General features: G+C 37.7%; 1 protein-coding gene across 1 annotated transcript in view; it reads right to left on the reverse strand.

Annotated features, from left to right (window-relative positions):
• Positions 1-10917, reverse strand: part of MTMR12 (myotubularin related protein 12) — a 32337-nt gene that overhangs the window by 16819 nt on the left and 4601 nt on the right. The window contains exons 2-8 of the mRNA XM_009318456.1: positions 10065-10119; positions 8731-8870; positions 6320-6392; positions 4694-4824; positions 3935-4028; positions 1259-1382; positions 2-56 (exon numbers count right to left, since the gene is read on the reverse strand). Of these exons, the coding sequence (XP_009316731.1) occupies positions 2-56; positions 1259-1382; positions 3935-4028; positions 4694-4824; positions 6320-6392; positions 8731-8870; positions 10065-10119 (672 nt within the window). The remainder of the gene's footprint in view (position 1; positions 57-1258; positions 1383-3934; positions 4029-4693; positions 4825-6319; positions 6393-8730; positions 8871-10064; positions 10120-10917) is intronic.

Raw genomic sequence — 10917 nt, forward strand, 5'->3', positions numbered from 1 at the left:
ACTTCAAGATACTCTCTTCAGAAACGCATATGGGAACAACAAAATACAAAGGCAGCCTAGGATAACAAATAAAAAATTTCTTGCACTTAAAAATTGAACAAAGAACAATCTCCAAGCTCTTTTTAGTGATGGTGAGAGTTCTAGCCTACATGCTAATTATATATTCACTCCTACAGCCACAATAATCCTTCCTACTAGATAATTATATTGTCCTCAACACCCTCCCTTTATTTTCAGCTGGATAAGGTATTTTCTTCCAATTTTGAGCCGTTCATTATTTTCACTGCAACATTCCCCTGCCTTTCCAAGGCTGCAATTAAGTCCTACGTTTAATTGTAACATCTAAGACTGATTGTTAAGACTGCCTTGATTCTCTTACTCTTCATTGTTTCAGAAGATACCCTTGTACTATTAGATAACTAGTTCTGTTTCCATGCCTTATAAGCAGTTTGCATCACAATTCAAGGATGTCATTTAATATACCATGAATTTCCAGTATCAGCCAACACTATTTATGTTCAAGGCCCACAGAAGCAACAAAGATAAAGTACTTAACCTCAGCTTGCGTTTCTCAAGACAGAGTTCTAGAATTAATAGTTAAGACTTCTTTGAAAATTGGTGTTTGTTTCCAAGGTCTGTGAAACCTTTCAGGATTTGACTATTAAACAACAGTAGTACAAAGCCTCGTATACATCCTAAAGGGTTCACTGATAGATACTACTCAGGTAAACTGGTAGAAGTATACATCTCTAACCTTCCACTAAAGGCAATGCAACTTAACTTCCACCAGCACATTTTGCAGATATACTTTAAACCAGTTGCTCTTTCCCCACCCAGCCCCCCAACCAAAACAACAAGAAAATCTCAAGTACATGTAAATTGAAATTTTACCAGAGTAAAGGTACAGGACTGAGAAAATGTTGTCCTAACCAGTAAGTATGACAAAAATGTAGGTACCAGACCCACATATTTTCTATTCCATTTTAAGGTGGTATTCTCCACCCCTAGAGAGCTATTCAAAGCTTGACTAACCAAGGTCCTGAGTAGCCTGACCTAATGTCGAAGTTAACCCTGCTTGAGCAGGGGTTGTGTAAGATGACTTCCTGAGGTCCCAAATCAAAGTATCCTATAAATCAAAATGGAAATCAGATCCTAAAAAAATCCTAAAAAACTGTGTAATGCTCAAAGGTAGCACTGATTTTTGCAAATCGTAATGAGATGTATATCCAAAGGTCACTATTAACCAGGGCAAACTTACTTTTCAGAGACTCTGTAGCCTTCATTGGTAGTCACTGCTTTGTATTTCACATTCCCTTTGGTCCGCTCCAATTCATCACGCCAGTCCTCAAGAGTATCAAACATCACAGTTTGGTTTCTTCCACCTGTCAGACATCAATAATGTTAACTTTGCAGACTATCAGGAATTCTAACATGAAAGCATTCCTAAATCAAGTAGTTAGTTTTCATTAAGGTAAGCAAGCAAAACCTCTTGTGTACAGAAAGCCTCGAGTCAAAGATAAAACGCCTTTGTACAACACACTGCTTATGTCTGATCTTTAACAAATCTTCTGTCAAATACTGCTTTAACTAGTAACTTCAGGAATAGTTTCTTTTACAAAAACCAATCAGTTCTTACGGAACTTCCATACAGTTGAGGTTCTCCTTACATCCAGCCTAAAACCCAGGATGCTGTGCAGCAAATACCATTGTATACTAATGCAGCTGACTGGCATCTAATAATATAGACTTAAATGTAGAATTAACAATCATACCAACAGCCTTTCTGCAATTCAGGTATTGCATTTCATTTAAAGTTCATTCTTTCACCATGGATAGGAGTTTTGCACTGAATAGAACATTTTAGGCAATTGATAAGAGCAGAAAATTGATTACAGCAATTCAGTCTTAATAATTTCAACTGAGAACTTTTCCTGTATTTCTATGTAGCCACCTCAGCAACAGTTATGACAGCAGGTTGATTTAGCCTCAGATCCTGTATAATAACCATATAATTTATGGAGTAAGGCCAAATGTTTTAGACACCCGTCACAATTAAGTATCCTGCAACATCAGTTAACACTGAAATAACAAACAGAGCTAGAATTTCCACAGAAGATACAATGGCAAGTTGAAACTCTCTGCTGTAAGAAGATAAGGTAGATGAAATATTTGGAGCTGGAAACAGAACATTATTAATGAGCTCTAAGGGATAAGTTAAGATTTTAAGAATATCAAACCATAAGAGGCATAAAACTCAGTTTCTAAAGTCTACTTGGTTTTGTCCTGTAACAAATTCATAAAGGATGAGACCTAGGCATTTATTATTGAGGATAATTATTAAACTATGAAAGAATTCTGGCACAACACTTCAAAGTTGCTATAAAGACTAGGCTTCTCCCACATTTGCTTAGTCTCTACCTGGAAAAGCTTACAGTCTTTCTGATGTTTTTAGTTCAAACTGAACACCAGTTACAGATGAAGCCTGCAGAAACTACCTGAGCAAGCAATGCCCCCCTGCAGCAAAGGTGACCAACATATTCTTGGGCTGCATTAGGAAAACCATTGGCTACAGGCTGAATGAGGTGATTGTTGTTCTCAGCTCAGTGCTGTGTCCAGTGCTGAGCTCCCCAGTACAAGACAGGCACAGGCCTGCTGGACCAAGGCTGCTGAAGGCCCATTAAGATCATTAAAGGGCTTGAAGCACCTGATATGAGGAAAGACTGAGAGCTGGGATCATTCAGCCTGGAGAAAAGAAGGCTCGGCGGGAACGCAGAGGGGCAAGAAATCTTTCCAGTGTGTATAAACACCTGATTGAGGGCGGAAGCAGGGGAGGGGAGTAAAGAAGATGGATCTAGACTCAGTGTATCCAGTGACATGACAAAAGGCAGTGCGCACAAGCTGAACTACAGCAAATCCCATTTAAACGTTATAATGAACTTTCTCACTATGAAGACAGTCAAATCATGAAACAGGCTGTCCAGAAAGGTTGTGGAGTCTCAATCCTTGGAGATACTCAAAACCCAACTGGACATCACCTTGGTAAGATTGCTGTAGTTAACCCTACTCTAAACATGGGGAGATGGACAGGAACACAACTAAATGATCTCCAGAGGTTTCTTCTAACCTCAATGATTCTTTAATCCCATGACATATTTTAATAAGTGTCCGATTAATACCTTGGGTACATCAAAACTTCCCTCTGTGGAAGGAACAGGTGTTCCTGGTGCACTAAGAATCAGGTTCCTAACTCAAAACAGCGCTATTACTTCAGTTGAAGTCTGAACTATGAAATGCTAAAAAGTGCACTGACAACTTTTTGTCTTGAATTTTGCAGCTTACTATATTATTCAGTCACATTTGATCAAGTGGGAAGATTATGTAATAAGTTAGCTACAAGAGGAAGCCAGATGTCCACTGGACTCTTGCTAGGCAAACTTATGCTTTTTTTGCAGTTGCCTGGGAGAAGCAGATTGCTTGCAAATAAGAGCAAAAAAGGAAATACTTTGTCAGATGCCACTGAAAATTTAATAATTTAAGAATTAAAAGCAGGAACTTTGGTTCACTGCAATAGTACGGAAAAAACACACTGATATAATAAGCAAAATATTTTCTAGATGAGAGCACTCTAGTCAGAAGCACATGAAAAGCATTTGCACATATTGATCACAGTAAGTTTTCAATCCAGCGATGCTACTCTTCCTTGGACAATTTCTGTGCAATTACATTGAGGGACACAGAAACCAGCAGCCGACAACTCAGAGGTTTTTAGCAACAAGTCTAACAAAGCACAACAAGAGAAAAATGAATCTTCTGAGGCTACCTGCCAGCAGGGCAGAGTCATAAGCCAAGCACAAACTCAGCTACTAAGTGTCCCAGACTGCTTAAGGAACTAACAGTGTGCAACAAATAAAACTCAAAAATGGAAAAACATTACCTGTGTTGTTTGGGGCAGCTGATGCATAAGAGAACAGAAACAAGCGTTTAAGCAGCTTAGGAGTCTGGCTATGATGAACTATACCACTGACGATCTAGGAAAGTACCAAAAATTAACACCCAAACACAGACTAAGACTGTCAGTGTAAAAAACATGATTTTTTTTTTACCCGCCTCTCCCAGGTTTTAAACAAAACTGTTCAATGGGTTCTATCCCCAACAGCTGAAAACTGACTTTTAGAAAGCCTTCTCCATTGTCTGCAAGACACTATACCTACTTGGCTTAATGAAAAGTATTATGTCTGTTCAACTTCCAGAATGACTCTTATTATTTAAATAAAGGTAGCGGACTCCTAGTTTGGAGTTCAGATTAACCTGTCAAAAGAACCCAAGTTATCAGGAAAATAACTGCTTTCATATGAAAAAGGCTGAAGTCTAAAATGTAATAAAATTGTACCACAAACAGAATAGCTTAACAAGTTTGCCTGATCTGAAGCTAATTTCATGTAGTAGTCTTAAGCTCAAGTTTTCTTCAAAAAGCCAGTGCATCTGATCTTTTTAGCTGCTATACATAATGATATTTAATGAGTAAGGTTAGCTACAAATCAAAGTCTTACTTTCTCTCTCAATTGGGAATGACCAGAAAACACTTCAAGTTTAAGGAATCTCTCAGGGTGAATTTCATCCTTCCCTCATCCCCATAACTAAACCCCCAACCCTAACCTTAAAAAAGAAAAACAAATTAAGTTACTATACTTACTCTTTTCACTTCCTCTTCTTTTGTGTATCTCAGGCAGAAATGAAATACTCTAAGGTCTTTACAGTAGATAATCAGCTTCTCTGGGTATTTTCTCAGTTGTCCAGTTAGGAGTTTCTTTTTCTCATCATAAACTGCAAAATTAAAAAGTCTAAGTAAATTTAAGAAAGAACTTTGCCATCAGTTGATAAAGCTATCCCTGCTTGACTTTTCAAAGTTCTCAGGAAACTAATTGAAACCCAAGTTTTAGCAAGTCAAAATGAGGAGCCTACAAAAGACTGACAAGCTCTTGTGCTAATACACTCAACTTCTTTTTTTTTAAGCCCACTCAAACTACTTCCTGCAAGGTGGAAACCAAACTTGCAGCAAGCCAGCTGGTCAGTGATTATTTCTGTTCACATTCTGACTGCGCAGTAAGTTCAGTTTTAAGATGCATAAAGAACATAATTTAGTAGTTTTGCCTGAGGGAAAGTCCCTGAACAACTGAGGTCATTCTAAGTTCCTAAAAAAAAAATTTTGTTTTCACCACCATAAATTCCCCAAGAGAGCCTTTTGTTCACCTCTGTTTGAGGATGTATCATTTCACAACTTCAAGTGCTACCACCTAGGCCACTGTACATGAATCATAGAATCATTAAGGTTGGAAGAGACCTCTAAGATCATCGAGTCCAACCGTCGACCCAACACCACCATGCCCACTAAACCATGTCCCTAAGCGCCTCATCTACCCGTCTTTTAAATACTTCCAGGGATGGGGACTCAACCACTTCCCTGGGCAGCCTCTTCCAATGTTTAACCACTCTTTCAGTAAAGACATTTTTTAATTTCTTTAATTTATGAAATTTAAATTAAATTTAGAAATTTATGAAACTAAGTAATGTTTCATAACCAGACTCCACTAGTCTCCCCCTAGTCCACTCCTTCACGAATCCACACCACCATTCATAAATACTCCGAATACTCTAACACTAGTCCAAAGTCAGGCTTCTCAATAAAGCCTTCCCCACTACTTACAAGTTACCAGCCCACTCTCCTTTACCTTTTTTAGCAATACAGGCATGCCTGTAAGCCCTGCTGCAAAACACTCATCAATTTACTTGTAAATTAAAACCTTGTTTTCTATCTCCTTTGATATTTTGAAGACATCATGAATCTCATAAAACAAAGTTCCCTTAGACAAAAAAAAGTATTGTTTGGGAATTTGGTACCTGTACTGCTCTGCAGTGCTATCGCCCAAATGAAGTGAATACCTCCATATTTATAGAAATAGTTGATACACTGGAAGATCCTTGTGCACCAGTCTTAATCAGAGACTTTTCACAGTACACTCTTCTTTGCTTTGAATCATGGCATTTTGAAGGAATTTTTTCATCTGTCCCAGCAAGATAATTAATCAAAAGGTAGCTTTGACACGCTTGAGGGGTAAGACTGGATTCTGGTAGATCTCTTATCTGTCATTTCATCATTAAATATAACTGCAGCTGTTTTTTCCAGACTACCCAATCCTAGTTCCCAAAGTGACAACTCTATCAGTTTTCTAAAAAAGATGTACGTGTACAAAGAGGACCAGCACTATAAGACAGTTAGAAGAGTGAGGCATGTTAAACGAAGAGGAGAAAGCTGACCTACCTCCATAGATTTGATCTACACATTGCAGGGTTATGTCATTTTCTCCTACGATCTTATTCTTAAATTGTGGCTCCTAGAACATGAAAAAAAATCTTAGAAATCTTACACTACTAAGCAGTAGCACCTTCTCACAAATAAAGGATGTATTCAGTACCTATTTTAATATCAGCATTACTTCTTATTCTTATAAGCTGTTTAAGGCAGAACACTTAAGAACACTTATTAAAATAGACAGATGCATGTTACACAAGCATAGTTTATAAACTGCAGATCCAGTTTTATTTCTCAGCCATGCTTGAAATGTAGATAGAGTTTTTACTTTTCAAATAGCTTCAAAGCATGCATTTCTATTGAGAGTCACTTTTCAAACTGGAATCATTGCAGTAAACAGGAAATACAGTAACTTGATGTAATCCAAGCCCTTCTATGATAAGTTTCCTTGCTATGGGAACCTGGCAGGAAATAGAAAGTCTCTTAAAAGAACAAGTATCCCAAGAATATTCCAACAGAACAGCCAGATTTATCACTGGGTAAAATGAAGACACGCACAACCCAATTGTCTTGTCTACTGTTTTGCCAAACTTGAAGTGATTTGGAGCTACCTTCACTTTTATCATTCCATGAGTTCAGAGTTAAAAATTACATTTGAGTGATGCCACAAGTAAACATCGTTATGTTAAATATTATTACCAGAAGGCTGATCTACGCTACATCATCAAATTACATTTTACATGAAGACAGCTGTGAACCTGTCTTCATTCTCAGTTATGTCCTCATTCAAGTTATTTCCAGGTCTGCGCTACTCTGAATCAGGTGGCTAATATTGGACTTTGTTAAGAGAAATATAGTTGACTTGGCATGCTATAAACCCAAGATTTAAAGTTAGTGATGGAACAGAAATTAGCATGGTCACTACCAACTTCAGCATGAATCTCATGTGATCTGTGGAAAGGGCTCTGCAGCTTTGTCCCAATTAATTGCAGAAGGTCCAAAAATCTGTATTTGGCTGCAGAAGCCTTAGTTTGAAACTCCCTGAAATGTTACCCCAAGGAACTTCCGACTATAATCAACATGTGTCAATTGTATTCTTCTCATTCTTCTTTACTGTCAAGATCACCTTGCACTCGAGAGCCATAAGCTAGGCTCTCCTTCACTTTTATCACCTAAATGGACCAGACTGTTTCAGATGCTTAAGCACATCAAAAAAGGTGTGACATTACCATTCCCCTTTGACAGCTCAATTTGAACATCTAAAACAAAGGCAACAAGATTCAACTGATTTCTAAGATTTGGGGACTTTTTAGCTTTTTTAATAGACTCATGGAATCATTAAGGTTGGAAAAGACCTCTAAGATCGAGTCCAACTGTCAACCCAACACCACCATACCCACTAAACCATGTCCCTAAGCACCACATCTACACGTCTTTTAAATGCTTCCAGGGATGGTGACTCAACCACTTCCCTGGGCAGCCTGTTCCAATGCTTGACAGCCCTTCCAGTGAAAAATTTTTTTCCTAATATCCAACCTAAACCTCCCTTGGTGCAACTTGAGGCCATTTCTTCTTGTCCTATCACTTGTTACTTGGGAGAAGAGACCAACACCCACCTCGCTACAACCTCCTTTCAGGTAGTTGTAGAGCACATAAGGTCGCCCCTCAGCCTCCTTTTCTCCAGGCTAAACAACCCCAGTTCCCTCAGCTGCTCCTCATAAGACTTGTGCTCTAGACCCTTCACCAGCTTCGTTGCCCTTCTCTGGACATGCTCCAGCACCTCAATGTCCTTCTTGTAGCGAGGGGCCCAAAACTGAACACAGTATTTGAGGTGCGGCCTCACCAGTGCCAAGAACAGGGGCACGATCACTTCCCTACTCCTGCTGGCCACACTTGCAATGTTTGCAAGCTCAATAGTACCAGGTTTTTAAATCTTTGCATTCAACACCTGACTTTGAATGGAATAATTCAGAGCTTTACTGAGCCACACAAACATTATCTAGAGCATTTCCACTGAATACCAGCTTACTCAGTCTCATGCAGCCAAGTAGAACTACTAGACAAGCAGTCAGAAATCAGGTTTAAACAAACTGTTGATTTAATTTTCAAAACAATTCATTCTTTTAATTTAAGCTTCACAAAATTACTAACTCACAAGATATAAAGAGTTATAAACTATGTGTAATGTAAGCATCCACATACAGGCTTGCACAATTTTTACTTAAATAATTAGAGCTTGAGGAAGGATCTGCATAGACCAAGCAGATGAAGACTGATTAAAATTAGTCTGCAGCCATCGAAACTTAAAAAGCTATATTTATGCTGTATCCTTATATAAGGGAGAGACATGACTATTTAGTCAGAGACACTATATATCTTCAGAGCCTGTTTGGTCATAATTAGAAGACTGGTCTTCCTACATTATCATCTGAAGCAGAATCATCGTCAAGGAAAGCAATCTTGAAGTTTGTGCATACAAGTTTCCCATAGGTGCCACGATTTGACCCATCTTCTTGTATATACTTGTATACCGTGCTTGCCTCGCAAAGCAGCAGTTCACCTGTATAAAAGAAACACTGACTTGCAACATAACTGACATTTGTAATTGAATTATTTCAACTGTTATCTTAAACTCAGCATGAACTTCCTGACAACTTCTCATAACTATATGCCTGAAGATATTTCATAACTGTTATACAAAAAGACAAAGAGGCAGCTCCCAGAATCAGTACATTGAGAGCCTTCCAGGTTATTAACATTACTCAAAATGGACTGAACACTGTTCAACTGCTTACATTTAGGAGTTCTGTAACCAGAAGTACTTGTATCATGGCCTACTCTAAGCGGTAGGAGAACAACACGTGGAGTTGCAAAGAGCAACCATATGAGTGTGTACTAAAAAAACCAAAGCCCACTGAAGAGTAGTTAATACAGACAATAAACAAGTTGAAAACTGTTCCAATTTTCCTTACTGCTAAACTCTAAGAATGTTGAAACATGTCAGTTGATTATTACAAGTTCATCATAGTTAATTTTTCATAGCTTTGACTGGAGATGTTGCTTATTTTACAGGTCCCAGGGCTATTTTGAAGTTCTCAAACACAAGTTTGCATAAATAATGGTCAATCAAGTTCTAATCTTAAAATTAGCAGGAACTGAACTTCAAGTTTAAGAAAGTAAAAACAGATTTTAATAGGTGTAATCAGCAAGACTCTTGGTCTTTCCTATAAAATACAGAAAACCCAATGGAACAATACTAGTTTAATTCTAAGCTTTTACTTGTATTTTAACTTAGTAACATCATCTTTCCTGATCTTTGAAAAGATTTTTTAAAAAGAAAGAATTGTAAAATAAATAAAAAAAATCTTAACAGTGAATGAGGCATCAAAAGGCTTAACTCATAGTAGAAGCAAAGCAACCAGAAAGTAAGTTTCCACTAGGTCTTCAGTTCCCAAACAAACAAAAAAACCACCCAACTTTATCTTTTAAGAAAAAGGGCAAACTGAAGTATAGACAGTTCTCCACATGCAGCTTTCCTGAAGATAGTGTACTCTATACTTTTTCAACAACCCATGCAGATACAGATATCTAAAACATTTCAACCTGTGTGGGCTGTAACACCAAACTCTCTATTTTACTATTTGGGACACTGATGTCACATGAGTGTTTGCTGCAGACATGGGAATATTTAAATACTGTTTACATGATTTTTTTTTTATTATTTAATTCTAATAATACAATATACAATAGATACCTGGTAATAAGTGAGGATTTACTTCCTTTTCTATGGGTTCCTTTATGTGTATTTCCTAAAGAGAGAAAAAGTAATTATTACATTGCAAAGATCATACCTTCAACACATGCTGTAAATAACAGCACCCTCCCTCTTAAATTCCTCACATTCTAGCAAATAGGCAAATTAAAATTAAGGCAAAAGCTTCCTAAATTAAGGAGAATAAGTTTCCAATGTGCTGCTTCCACTAAAGGTCAGTAGCCTACTAGCTAAATAATTCAGTGGTTTGACACTCACAGTGTCAGTTACATGCAGTTGTGAACACAAAAAAGGAAATGCGTTATCTGTATAAGTAACAGACGGAAATAAAGCATTACCAATACTTTTAAAGTTCTCTCAGCACATGTAAATGGATAAGCATAAACTTAGTATTACAACACCACCTCCCAGAGTTCATTCATAAGCTTTTCCATGTATGACGTAATATTTGTTTCTAATGTACCCTTCACAGTTTTTCAAGCTTCATCCTTCACTATCTGATTTTCTTACATGTATTACTGCAATCAAAGTACGAAAGTTACTTAAACAGTGCTACCAAGATTATAGGGAAAGGGATTTCAGAATCTCAAAGCCAAGAGGTAAAACCAGTCACAGGATATCCTTTAGTTTGGACTCAAGTTGCACAAAACAAAGCTATTAAACTCTCAGTATCACCTATTCTAGCCTTGAGGCACTGACAGTTGGGTTAAAATCTCCAGCTGAAAGACTATTAAACTAGAGGACATGCTACACCCTTCCTGCTCAGCCAGTTCAGAACTTCCTCCTCCGAGTCCGAATCACTTCACATGCACTGGAGTCTTTCTGGAAAGCTATT

The sequence above is a fragment of the Pygoscelis adeliae genome, unplaced genomic scaffold (assembly GCF_000699105.1).
Source record: "Pygoscelis adeliae isolate BGI_AS28 unplaced genomic scaffold, ASM69910v1 Scaffold272, whole genome shotgun sequence".
NCBI classification, from domain to species: Eukaryota; Metazoa; Chordata; class Aves; order Sphenisciformes; family Spheniscidae; genus Pygoscelis; species Pygoscelis adeliae.